At 34.5% G+C, this 14,689-nt stretch overlaps 1 protein-coding gene across 4 annotated transcripts in view; it reads right to left on the bottom strand.

Moving 5' to 3' along the window:
* FAM208A (family with sequence similarity 208, member A) overlaps nucleotides 1-14,689 on the bottom strand; it is a 51,462-nt gene that overhangs the window by 20,053 nt on the left and 16,720 nt on the right. For all 4 annotated transcript variants that reach the window (XM_010851665.1, XM_010851666.1, XM_010851667.1 and 1 more), the window contains exons 9-14: nucleotides 14,337-14,442; nucleotides 13,429-13,532; nucleotides 13,245-13,348; nucleotides 2,730-2,802; nucleotides 2,568-2,639; nucleotides 536-1,237 (exon numbers count right to left, since the gene is read on the bottom strand). In XM_010851665.1, coding sequence (XP_010849967.1) covers nucleotides 536-1,237; nucleotides 2,568-2,639; nucleotides 2,730-2,802; nucleotides 13,245-13,348; nucleotides 13,429-13,532; nucleotides 14,337-14,442 — 1,161 coding nt within the window. The remainder of the gene's footprint in view (nucleotides 1-535; nucleotides 1,238-2,567; nucleotides 2,640-2,729; nucleotides 2,803-13,244; nucleotides 13,349-13,428; nucleotides 13,533-14,336; nucleotides 14,443-14,689) is intronic.

Below are 14,689 nucleotides of genomic sequence, written 5' to 3'. Positions count from 1 at the left end.
AAATTAGTGGACTCCTAGGGTAGGAAAAAGAGTGTACATCTAAGAAATTTTAAAGCTCAGAAGGCTCTCTTCATTAATCAACATTCTAAAAGAACTCAATATTCAATTTTGTACCTTTCCAATTATAAAAGTAAAGAAATATTAAAGGGAAGCAGCTCCAGTTAGGAAGGTGATAGCTGAACATACTTTATTTTCTTATTTTAGCCTCAAGTGACACAATTCAGAAATCTGACATACGAAGACAAGAGCTGGCAAATATTTTCTGTAAAGGATCAGAGAGTACGTATTTTAGCCTTTGTGGACCATACAATCTGTCTCAATTGTGCCATTATGGTGTAAAAACAGCTAAATACACATAAACAAATAGGTAAGGCTGTATTCCTATAAAATATCCTTTAGAAAAACAGGGGACTGGCTGGATTGGCTCTCAACCTATAATTTGCAAACTCTTGTTATGAGGAGAAAAGATAGAACTACTTAACTATGTTTTTGGTTGTTACTTTTACACTATATAAAGGCAATTCTGGTATTTTACCTTCATACAGATGGCAATTTTCAGATAAATTACTGGTTTTGGCAAGCTTTCTCGTATTTTCAGGTAGATCCTCAAGCTTCCTCTTCAAGACAGTTTTGCTTCTCATATCTTCTGTGTCTGAGTCCCCACCCACGTTTTTTTTCTTACACTGAATTAAATTAATCAATTCTTTGACTCTGTCCTTATCATAATCCAAAGAATGAGATGACTTCTGCTTTCCAGATAAAATAGTTTCACCCCTTGAGTTATTTCGTTTTCCAAATTTCATTTTTGTACCATTCATTTCTTCTTCTTGGCCCTCATAATCTGAAAGTGGACTAAACTGTTGAAGTTTTCTATTTTCTTCAAATAGCTCTTTTAATTTATAAATAGGTAACTGATACATTTCAGGTCGAAAAATATAGGTGTGCAAACAATTATCAATATGGGATTTATTTTTTGGAGCTGAATATAAGAATTTTTTATCATCTAATCGTGAATCATACGGAAACATGATAAACTCTCGTTTACCTGAACCAAAACCTCTCTTAAAAAATTCACTTACATACTTCTCAACAACAGAATGAAAATTTATAGTATTTATATTTTTGAATTCCTTTCGACACTGAATCAAAGCAAATTGTAAAAACTGAGTTATTTTTAACACATCTGACATGCTCTCATGTTTTTCCTGAGGTACTGCACTGGTTGAACCTTTTTGTGCTGTAAACAAACAAAAAAAGCAAACCATGTTAGTAATCAAGAAACTAGACAAGTACAGGTCTACATTTTGTCAAAGCAGTGTAATGACACTCATACATTAAAGGTGGACCAAACCAATATATACCCTAATGAAAAGTGAAAGTCACTCAGTCATGTCTGACTCTTTGCAACCCCATGGACTATATAGTCCTTGGAATTCTCTAGGCCAGAATACTGAGTGGGCAGCCTTTCCCTTCTCCAGGGAGTCAAACCCAGGTCTCCCACATTGCGGGTGGGTTCTTTTAGGAGCCTAACCACAAGGGAAGCCCAAGAACACTGGAGTAGGTAGCCTATCTCTTCTCCAGGGGATCTTTCCGACCCAGGAATCAAATCGGGGTCTCCTGCATGGCAGGTGGATTATTTACCAACTGAGCTATCAGGAATATGTATCCTAATACATGTATGTTATATAAGAATACACAAATAGCATGCCTCTAAGCCCAGGAGCATAAAATGGGCCAATAAGAAACTAAAACATGAAAATTACGGAATATTATTTTTAAAGGGAAGAACACCTGCCCACTGAAGATCCTTGTCATGTCCCTAGGCATCAACTAGTGGCAAGCAAAATATAAGGAGAAACAGGGAAAAAGGGCAAAATCTGAGGCTCCTAGAAAGACTATGATGTCATTCCTTCCTGTTTTAATGTTAACAGACTTAACTTTACATGAACTCTATCCCCATAAGCAGATAGGCAGGCGCTGCACTGCTACAATAGAGAATCTCTCTTTTTTTGTTTGCCATGCCCCAGGTCTTGAAGGATCTTGGGTCCCCTATTAGAGACTGAATCCGGGTTCTCGGGAGAGAAAGAGTCCTGACAAGTCAACTGCCAGGAAATTCCCATGAATCTCACTTTTGCATTAAAGTTCATTCTTAGAAATGGTGACTAGAAAAATTTCCCTAAAATAGTGTGAAGATTCTTATTAATTTTGAATGGTTCAATACGTAAGCTAGTGCATGACGCACTTAACGTTACTAAAATTTGAATGCAAAAATGAACTAAGCTTAAAAAAAAAACTTAAAATAGAAACCCTGAAAACCTAAGCTATATTACTGTAACAATTTCAATCAATGTTTAGTGAAAACACCGATAAAAACCAAAATAATTTTTCATAGAAAAAGAAAAAAAAAAGCCATATAATTTGTTTTATATGGTTAATACCTCTTAATATCTCCATTATTTCCCAAAACATGGTATAAGAAAGTCAAAATGCTTACCAAGTTACCTGAAAATTTGCACTAAAATGCAGTTATCTATATGTAACTAGATTTAGATAGCCAATGAACTTACAAGGAACTATTCCTCTAGGTTCTTGAAATAGAAACAAAGCATGTAAAACTCGAGGCTTAGCAGTTTGATGTTCTAAAAAAAAACAAGAGAAATTCATTAGCAATATGTGTTAACTTTGAAAAAGTTAAAGGAAAACCAGAAAAAATTAAAGAGACCACCTACCATATGGAGGAACCATTTGATAAGGAGAGAGAAGAAAAAGGTATCCTCGGTCTCCCAAAGGTTTAACAAGAACCTGCATTTTTAGAAGGAAGAAGAAGTTGAATTTGCTTTATTATTCACCAGAAGGCAGAAACATAGCAAGCAGTTCCTACTAACTGTAAGGAAAGTAAAAAGTTTTTATCTTTTTAAGGAAAAGTACTGCTACTGATTTAGATAAAAACCCTACCAATTCTCTGTGAACCAGATTCCAACTAATTAAGAATTCCTTAAGTTTTCACAGTTTTAATGAGAAAATATTACTGAAAGAATTCTAAGTAACTGTTAAATCAACTTGCTCATTTTTCCTTGAAACTAAAAGAATCAAACAAAAACTAAAACTTCAAATATTTTCCTCAGCAATTCAGAAGCCATGTTAAAAATTGCCAAGGTGGTGTGCTACATGTCAGAGATACGAAACAAGCAGGACCAAATGCTGCCTTTCAAGAGCTCAGGCTAACTTCAAATGCGAAGTGTTGCTATAATCTCTTTCTTCACGTATGTAATGAACATCTTTCACATGTAAAGTAATCCTGCCTTACCAGAGATAACGTGAGAAACAAGCAGCACAAGATCCTTGATCAAAAGGAGTTTATAACTGGGTGGTGAAAGTAACACAAGAAATATCAATAATTAGATAGACAGGAAAGGTCTCCAAAAGTTTTACAAAGCACAGAAAGGGAAAACATATTTAGAGTATATGGCAGGTGGAGTTCAAAGGATGGGTACATTGCCAACAGCCTAAGATTGTGGGAAAGACATTTCAATAGAGGCAACATCATGAGCAAAGGCAGAGTTACAACATGATGGATGGACAGTTTGCAGGCATCAGAGTACTTACGACTGGCCAAGGGTGAGCAGAGACTAGAAGAAACATTAAGACAAATCTAGAAAGAAAGATCAAGGGCTAGATTTTAAGAAGACAAAAACGCCAAGTTAGCCAGAAATGCCCTGGAGAGTATACCCTTTTGAGCTGAAGTGTTTCCCTAAAGAATACCGAAAACTTGATAGCACTGGAGGAAAGAAAACAACATAATGCGAATAACTCAGTTCACAGACTGCTGCGATAGTTCACAGTGTTTTTTGGATTAAAGAAAGGGTATACTCAGTCAAGGAAGAACTGAGTATGGCAGCAGAATGCAAAGGGACTCTGGATTCGAGAAGAAAACTTGTGCTACGTAAATTTCCATGACACAACTCCAGTAAACAAAGTCTGTGTAAGAACCATAATTTAAAGGGCTGAAGTGACTATGCTACCATTTACATTTAATAAAAGCACTGCTTGAAAACCCACAAGTACAGGGGACAACGCATCTGCAAAATCTGTTTCTGATTTAAAACCTTAAAATGTTTTCTGTATCCCTTTTAACATTTTGCCCAAACTCTTGGTTTGTCAGAACAGAAAACTGGGAGACGTGAATAACAGCTTCATGTTTTGTGGTTGCTGAGAAAAAACACAATTAGATTTATTTAACTTCTGACCCACCGCAAATCCAAGGTTTTTTCTTTTTTTTTAACCCCCGATGGCTTAGTGGCCTAAAGACTCTAGTTCCCTAAAGGGAGTCAATGTCCCCAGAGACCCATGAACCACAAGGACTCTACACTCAGAAACAACTCATAAGAAGCCCCAGCAATAACATCTGTAGCATCAACCAAAAGAAACACTTTTCAACCCCGCAGAAAAGGAAGCCCCTGTGAATTCTGTACTGATGCCTCTATTTATTACACCTTACTGCTTCCTCCGCACTCAGAAAACATTATTAACCCAGTCGGTGAATTTATATTACCAGATTCTACTACTGACATTTTGGCTTTCCAGACAATGTTACAGGAATAAAAACAAAGAGTATTAAAAATATAAAATATTAAGCTCAGAATCTTAAACTGTCAAGCTTCTGAAAAAATAACATACCCTAAGTGAGATTCAGCAAAGACAACAGACTTTTCCAATCATCAGATAAAATATATAAAATACCATGTATGAAATGTTTAAAGAAATACTGTAGCAGAACTGAAAACACGTTCACACACAAACTGGCATACACATGTTCACAGCAGCAATAGTCTTAATAGCTAAAGAGTGGAAACAACTGGTGACTGGACAAACGGCATGTGGCCTATCCAGAGGGAAATAAAGGAGATGAAGCAGTGATACATACCATGATAAGGATGAATCCTAAAAGTACTATGCTAAGTGAAAGAAGGCACTAAAGGCCACATATTACTTGATCACATTTATATAAAATGTCCACAATACAAAAAACCATAAAGACAGAAGTAGACTACTAGTTGCCAGAGACTGGTTGCGGGGGAGAGGGTGGGAGAGGGAAGAATATGGAGTGAATGCTTAGTGAATAGGAAGTTTCTTCTGGGGGTGATGAAAATATTCTGGAAAAAGATAGTGGCAATGGTTGCATAACACTGCAAATTCATTAAAAATCACTTAACTATATATTTTAAAATGGCTAAAACAGTGAGTCAATTAAGAAACATAACCAAGGGAACATCAGAATATAATCTCTACCTCCTAGAAGAGTCTTTGGCACATAATAAATCTTTCTGAAAGAATTAACAAAAATCTGTTTAAAAAAGAAAAAATAAAAAGGTAGATCTCAAAAAGAATCTAAGATAGCTTACAGAAATTAAAAATAAATTCTGTGAAATTAGAAACTCAATGAATTTATTAAACAGCAAATAAAACACAGCTAAAGATAGAATTTACAATCTAGAATGTACCTATGATGAAATTACTAGAAATGCAGTACAAATAAGGCAAAAAACACAAGACAGACTGACAGGGAGAACAGAATGATGTTTCAGAGTCCTAAGAAGTCAATCAAAAGAGAAAGAAGGAGAAGTATAGTCTGTGAGATAATGACTAAAACATTCTTAGTTATTAGAAATAAAGATATAAATCTATAAATATGAAAAAATATACACCAAGCTGGATAAATAAGAAATCAGCACCTAGATATATTTAATGTAACTGTAAAACATCAAAGACAAAGAATTAACAAAAAAAAAAAAGACAAAGAATTTAAAAAGCAACCAGAAAAAAACAATGACCTACAAACAAACCATCATTAGACTATACAACTAGATCTCTCAACAAAAACAGAAGCAAGAAGACATTGTAGCATATACAGTCAAAGTGCTGAGAGAAAATAGCTGTCAACCAGAATTGTGTCCCTAGGATTTAACAATTAAATAATACACATTTTTCTCAAATCCAGAGGGGGCATGTACAAAAACTGAACACAGAGTTTTATAAAGTCAAATCTCAAAAAAATTTCAAATAATTACCTATCTTGATTTCAATGCAATTCAAAGAAAAAATGTATTCAGATACATTTGAAATTTTAAAAATATACCTCTACATCATGTGACAAACGAAGTCATAATGGAAACTTTAAAAACACTTAGAATTGAATAGTAACAAAAATACTACATATTAAAACATGTGGAAAGTAACTAAAAAAGTACCTGGAACTCAAAGTTCACTGACCATTTTTTCTTATGTAAGAAGTCAGAAATAATTAAATACCACCACCAGTCCCAAGTAGACTAAAACTAACAGCTGAAATTAATAAACCAGGAAAACAAAGGTACAAAGGAGGATCAAAACCAAAATTTGGTTCTTCAGATGAATAAAGGCAACAGACCTTTGGTGAAAAGTACTAGTAAGAGACAGCATAATAAAATACTATTTGTAAAAATGCTCACAGTAGCTATTAAAAAGACTATAAAAATAATCCTCACTGGGTACATTTTCTAAAAATAGAAAACAGACATTTCCTAAAAATAAATAAAACCATAATATACCCAAGTTGACCCAAGAAGAAAGAGAAAATCTGAATTTTCTATTAAAAAAAAATTGAATCATAAACCCATAAACATTTTACACACAGTTTTACAGTTAAGTGCCACCCAACATCCAAAGAACAGACTCTTCTCATTATATATACATCCATTTTTTGCAAAATGAGGAAACACTACCTACAATTCTAGGAAGCTACATAACCTTGCTACAAAAAGTAGATCAGTAGAATATAAGAAAGAAAAATTGTGAACACCTCTCACCCATCATCACAGGTACAAAACTCCTAAACAAAACATTCACACAATAAGCCAAGTATTTTTAAAGAGCAGGGGATGGTATTCTAAACCAGAAGCACAGGAACAGTTTAACACAGAAAATAGATAAATGCATCTTATTAAGTTTATATGATAAATACTATGTGTGACAATAAATTGTATGTGTCAACTTCACTGGGCCACAAGGTGTCCAGATATTTGGTCAATCTTCATTTTGGGTGTTTCTGAGGATGTTTTGGGATGGGTTAACTGTACACAGATAGGTACACATATAGAATAAAGCAGGCTGCCCTCTCCAGTGTGAGTCTCATCAGTTGCAGGTCTGATTAGAACAAAAATGCTTACCCTTCCTGGAATAAGAGGAAATTCTTCTTGCTTGCCTGCCTTTGAGGCGGGACACTGGTTTTTCTCCTACATTTGAAATATCAGTTCTTCCTGGCCTCAAGCTTGCCAGTCCCTAGATTGAAACGGTCAGATCTCCTGGTTCTGAAACACTTGGATTCAGACTGTAAACTATGACATCAGCTCTCCTGGGTCTCCAACTTACCAACTACAAACCTTGAGACTTTTCAGCCACCATAACTGTGAAAGCCAATGCTTTATAATAAATCTCTATCTGTATACAGTTGATACCTGAACAATGTGGGGGTTAGGGGAACCAACCCCCACGCAGTTGAAAAATATGCATGTGACTTTATAGTTGGCCCTCCAAGTCCATGGTTTTGCATCTGCAGATCTAAGCAACCATGGATGATGCAGTACCGTAGTACACATTTAATGAAAAAATTTGCACACAAGTAGACTTGCATACAGAGAAGGCAATGGCACCCCACTTCAGTACTCTTGCCTGGAAAATCCCATGGACGGAGGAGCCTGGTGGGCTGCAGTCCATGGGGTCGCTAAGAGTCAGACACAACTGAGCGACTTCACTTTCACTTTTCACTTTTATGCATTAGAGAAGGAAATGGCAACCCACTCCAGTGTTCTTGCCTGGAGAACCCCAGGAATGGGGGAGCCTGGTGGGCTGCCATCTATGGAGTCGCAGAGAGTGGGACACAACTGAATCAACTTAGCAGCAGTAGCAGCAGACTTGCATAGTTTAAACCAAAGCTGTTAAAAGTATCAACTGTATATCCTATCAGTTCTGTTCCTCTGGTGTCATTCTAATACACCATGTAACCATCTCAATAAATAAATACAGAAAAATTCAATAAAATTCAAAACCCACTGAAGGTTAAAAAATAAAGAAGGAAAAACATTAATAAAGGTAACTATGAAAAACCTACTGCAAAGTCCCAACCTAATGGTTAATGTTAGAAGTGTTCTTCTGAAGATCAAGATAAGAATGCCTACAGTAATCACTTCTATTCAACATCATACTAGAGATCCTAGATTAGAGAGGGGGAAAAAAAATGGTGCTCCTGGAAAATGAAACATATAGAGCAATCCCAAAGAATGAACAAAAATGAACAAATTATTCAAATTTCATATACTGATCTGACATAAATATGATTTTGGTACATAAATATCAATTACATTTCTAAATACACAATAAAATGTACTGAAATGGAATATACTGTTTACAACAGCATCAAAAAAAGCAAAATGTCTGGTGATAAAACAAAAAATGAGCAAGACTTGTATTCAGAAAATTATAAAATTGTTAAAAGAATACCCTTCTGAGAGAAGATAAGACCCTATCACATGGATATGGTCTTTGTTCATGGATAAGACCATATCACAAAGATGTCAATCCTCTTGAATTTGACCTACCAATTTAATACAATTTCAATTTTTAAATTCCAATGGGGATTTTTTTCTTGTGCAGGAAAGGTGAGGAACTAACAAGCTTATTCTAAGATTTTTTGAAAAAAGTAAACCAATTCTTAAATTTTGGGGGGAAGAAAAAAAAAATCCCAATCTCAAATAGCGAAACACTCCAAAAACAATGAAAACAGTGGGCAATTTGCCCTACCTGATATCAAGACTTCTTAGTGGAGAGAGGATGCACTATTCAGTAAATTTTTAGGTTCAGGAACAACTTGTTAGATTCATATTGGGGAAAAAAATGAGATTGGATTTCTTTTGTGTCTTGTATCACACAAAAGTTAAAAAAAAATACATATACATATATTTTTTAAAAAGTTATGTGTCAGATGCATATCAGAATTATCTTGCAATTTTTTGAAAAATACAAATGCCCAGGTATTGCTTTTTTCCCTCCAGATATTTTTCTAATGAGCAGTTATGTTTAAAAACACCTGGACTATAATCTTTTACTTTTTACCTAGTTTCACTTTTTCTACTTCATATTCAGTGTTCCCATTTCATTTAGTTTGTGTTTTCCAATTTCCCCCCTTTTTTTGATGTTCTTTCTCAAGCCTTTATCAAGTGTAGTAGAAAAACTTTTGTATACAAGTATATAAATAATATGTATTATATACATATATATATATTCAAGAAAATTTAAGAATTTTTGCTTAACAAAAATTTATGACATTTTGATTCCACTTGTTTGACTTAGTATGAATAGAATGCTGCTGCTGCTGCTGCTAAGTCGCTTCAGTCATGTCCGACTCTGTGCGACCCCATAGATGGCAGCCCACCAGGCTCCCCCGGCCCTGGGATTCTCCAGCAAGAACACTGGAGTGGGTCGCCATTTCCTTCTCTAATGCATGAAAGTGAAAAGTGAAAGTGAAGTCGCTCAGTTGTGTCCGACTCTTAGCGACCCCATGGATTGCAGCCCACCAGGCTCCTCCGTCCATGCGATTTTCCAGGCAAGAGTACTGGAGTGGGGTGCCATTGCCTTCTCCGATGAATAGAATGCTAGATTTCTAATTAAAAAAAAAAAAACAAAAACAGATACGAAACAAGCAACAAAGGTTTAATGTATAGCATGGGGAACTGTAGTCAGTATCTTATAAAAACCTATAATGGAAAATAATTTCAAAAATAATATATGTGTATATGTATAACTGAACCACCTTGCTGTGCTTCTGGAACACTGTAAGTCAACTATACTTCAATAAAATACATATATATTAAGGAAAAAAAAGCTAAGTACCAAAGGAAAAATCATAACATTCAAAAAAATGTAGGATAATAGTATCTGTAAGATCTAGGAGCAAGGAAAAGATTTCTTAAACAAGTCACTAACAGTATTTAACATTCAGACAGACAAATTCAATTACATTACAGTTATGAACATCTATTCTCCAAAAAACACTGAATAAAGTAGAAAGGCAAGTATAAATTATGAAAAAAAAATTACAGCACACAGCTGAGTATCAGTTCCCAAAATAAATCTGAAACTCCTCAAATTAATAAAAAAAACACAAGCCACTCTATATTGGAATATAATCTGCAAAAAATACTGAATCACTATGCTATATAACTGAAACTTGCACAATACTGTAAATAACCATACTAAAAACCACAAGACATTGAAAAGGAAAAACTGGCAATGGAACATTAAAAGACTTTTAAAGTCTGACTATATCAAGCAATTATGATGATGTAAGTTAATGGGAATTTGTTGGTACTGAGGGTATAAACTGGTACAACCACTTAAAATGCATTATTTTGTACAGCCAGTCATATGTTATGATTCAGTAATTCTACTTCTAAATAATAAATCAAATATACTACATGTATACCTGAGAGAAAATTACCCTGTACACATACACCAAGATACTCAAAATATTCATATCAGAGACAATATTCAAATTTAGGAACATTTCTCTCATATTTTTTCTTATACTAAAGTCAACTTTAAGAATTTGACTTCACTGCGTTGTATACCTGGAACTAACACAACATTATAAATCAAGTATACTTCAATAGCTTTTTTTGAAAGAGTTAATTTCACTGACCATCAACTGAAAGAGAATTTAGTATTTTATTTATCTTATAAATATCCCTGTGGGAAAATACAACTTTGCTGAATTCTTTGTCCCTGCAAAAAGCCCTAGCCTTCTGACATGCAGAAATGTACATAGAGAATGTTTGTTTTCATTTGCCCCAGAAATATTACACTCTTCACACATTTTAAGAATTACATCTATAGACAATTACCTAGTTAACTACTCTGATCCAAAAGGATACATTTCTGCTATCTCCCTAAAAGTGCTAAGTGAGCACACAAAAGTTTACAGTAGATTAGGTTCCTAGATTAAGTCCCAAGGTGCCTGGAAGACTGAAGAGCTAGCTATCTCCCTAGGTATTTAGGTCCAAGAGGGCTAACTGGCTCCAGAAGAGTTTTTATTCACCAAAGGTTGGAGTTAACATTCATTACATTTCAAGGATATCTTCTTAGGAGAGAAGGGAAATAGCTGCCTCCTTCGCTTTATGAAGGAAAAATCATCTCACCCCTTGCCTATGGAGTGTCCAACTACTTGCATAGAGTAACTGACCCGAGTCTGGATGCATTGCCCTAAGGGTATGAAATAGAGCAAAGGAGAGCCAACACATGTATTACCTACTGTGAGGTGTTCACTAAATCTCTCTGATCCACAATATCTCCTGTATATATTCAGGATAAAATTATTTAGAACCCAAGAGTCCCCAATGTACCTCCCATTATTACGACAACTATGAAGGATATAGCTATAATTAGAATAATTCCCAATGGGGCTTGCAGGAAAGAGGGGAGCTATACAAAATGTCAGTTCATTAGATTCATGTGGTGTATCCTTATGGAATGCCTGTGCCTTCTAAGACAGAGGATCTTACTTTACTTCTTGATTCTGGGAAGACCCAGTCCTCCACAAACCTAACCTTATACTTGCTCAGGTGAAGAACAAAATGCTAGTATCCTTCCTATCCTGATTTTCACTATTAGGCACTAAACAGATGTTGTACTTTTGTGATAAACTCCTCAATGTCAAGATTCACAATATGCATTCTATGAAATTCAAGAACTGAACAGATTTGGATAACTCAATATTCTATTATATCCAAACTTACTACTTAAACTTAATGAACTCAGGAACTGAATAGATTTTGATCATGAGGAAAGCTTGTATCACAGATGAGCTTGGGGGGTGGGGATAAGAAACACAAAGATAAATGTAAACGAATGCCCATATATATGTAAATGTGCATATGCGTGTGTTCAAAGATGCCTAACCTACAGGTTTATAGCTGGTCTCAAACAGTTATTGCTAATAAGTGTACAAACTCTGCCTATAAGTTCTGTACATAATTTGACTCTCCCACCTATAAATGATGGGTTGATTAAGCAAATGTATAACCATATAATGAAATTCTATGTAGTCATCTATAAAGTTACAAGTTCTAAAAAAAATCACTGATCCAACTTTCCATTTGACTACTGGGAAACCGAGGCTCAAAAAATGAGGAGTAAAAAGACGACTGCTGAAAACTTTGTATTAAACAGCATACTTGTGTAAAAAAACCTCTCTCTATTCTTTGCCACTGGAATGTCCCTTAAACATTTGAACACAAGCTCACCTACCTCATGTTAACAGAAATCCTGGAATAGCCACTCTTTCCTGCAATCACCTCCTCTCCTTCAACTAACCTATACATAGTAGCATCACATAACCATTTTCTATTCATTTCTGAATCCATCACAGTCTGATGCCTGAACTAGTAATCCCTCCACCCAAACTCAATATACACAATATGCACTAAATTAGATACTACCTAGTAAATATCCCTTAAATTGATCTCTTCTTTATCCTTTCTCATCACACCTACCATTCACTCTAAATGGTAGTTTCCTACCTCATCTCCCCTCTCAATTAATTCTCTACAGAGAAACCTAAGTAAATTTTCAAAACAGAGCTCTGATCACACTACATAATCAAAACCTCATCCCATTCTTTAAAATCTATTTCTATAGTATCAAGTCCAAATGTACAAACATTTGAGCACAACATAGCCCCTACACACTTTTCTAGCCCTATTTTCTACCACTTTACCCTCTAATATTTTTATACTTTCAACCTCATCAAGGGCCTTGTTCTTTCTCAATCTTCAAATACAGCACAGTCTCTACTGAAACAAATGAGCAACTCCATTCACCACATAATCCAGGGAAATAGTCTCCTGTCTCATTCTTTACCAAACTATATACCCTGCATAAAAATGGGATAGTAAGTACTTGCTGAATATCACAGTCACAAAACACAATCAAGATACTTCATGGAAAAGATTAAGTCTATAGAGGATCTAGTGTCATGGCTAAAAAAGAATAGCACCAAAGGCCATAATAAAACACTTTTAACCAAATGGCAGCAACAGAGACTTCGTGGTATTTTCAGAGGCAAAAATGAAATAAACTGAAATATTATCATAATCACTTGTTAATATGAATGTTTCTAAGGAAGAAGGAGGAACATCTGAAAACCTTTAACTCACAAGTTTCTCCTTCTCTAGTTTCTGCAGCAAACTCTCCATGTTACTTCCAATCCTTGTCTTTTCTACAACTTCATAAAGGCTGCAATACATTCCATTCTTCAAAACTGACATAAGAAAAAATACACAGTTAGTATTCATGTCAAGTCTGCTTCTTATACATTGTAATAAAATTAAATTGCTCTACCTTCATTTGGACCAAAGTAAGTTTCCTTATAAAATAGTGCTGGAGGGATTTTCTGTTTCAGTTGATCCATACTCATAACTGTTTCAACATCTAACTTCTCAGGACTGAAAGAAAATTGAAAAGGCTTATTTGCTTTATCTGTATTTTTAACTCTAGTAAAATAACTCTCTCTCAGTCACTCTCTCTGTCTCTCAGACACAGATATCTGGATGGAATACAAATGAGCATATTTATTAGTATCATACTTGATATATGATATGTGAAGTTCACATGTATATACAGGTAGCTAAATAGCCCAGCAATATTACCAACCTTCTTTCTTTAAGCCAGAAGCTAATACCAATTTTATCAGCCACAAAGGATAAAAAGTCATCATTTAATTAAAGGCAATTCAAGTATGAACAGTTAAATTGCTCTTCTACCATTTATGAGGGCTCATAACATTTACTGTGGTGTAGCAAAAGATCGTTTTAAATCTTTCAATTCCAACTTATGTTGCAAAGGACTGAAAACAGCCTATAAATTTTAACTAAACTCACACATCAAGCTGTTTTCAGTCTATTATGTTCAAATTGCTAAAAAAAAAAAAAAAAAACCTATCTACTTAGGACAAAACTTTGAAAAATCACTTTTAATATTTAAATCACTAAGAAAAAGTTTTATGCCATGAATATATATAACTATTTAGCCTATCTGCAAATCAAAACAGAAAAGTAGAGAACTTTTTTTAACCTGTTTCCAAGTTTTCAAATCAATCTTTTTTTAAAAAACCAATCAGTATTTATATTTAAGTTCTTATGGATCAAAGTAAAAGTTAAATGTGAGAAAAACAAAAGCAAATTTTAAATGTAAGTAAGAACTGAATAATTAGCAACTAATTCTACTTTCTTACAATACAACATACTTACAGCTTGACAGGCAAAAAAGCACGAGTGGCTGACCTCAGAGAAATGTAACACAAAAGCTTTCCTTTATTTAAAAGCTGTCCTTTCCACAACGTGTAGTTAAATTTATCTAAATAAAAAGAATAATGACACAACTCAGACTCTCAGCAGCCCAGAAGCAAATACATGTTTACTAGATATAAGGGGGAAAATAATTGAGAAACATAGTTTAAGTAGAACAATCACACACACACACACACACACACACACACACACACACAGTCTTGACATTTCTATTTACAGAGAATTCAAACAATCGAATTTTTGTTTTGGGTATCTCTTTTCATACAAAATTATTCCAGATGAAAAAGATAACA

Source organism: Bison bison, unplaced genomic scaffold (genome assembly GCF_000754665.1).
Source record: "Bison bison bison isolate TAMUID 2011002044 unplaced genomic scaffold, Bison_UMD1.0 scf7180017864304, whole genome shotgun sequence".
NCBI classification, from domain to species: Eukaryota; Metazoa; Chordata; class Mammalia; order Artiodactyla; family Bovidae; genus Bison; species Bison bison.
This window is presented reverse-complemented; position numbering and strand designations above follow the sequence as displayed.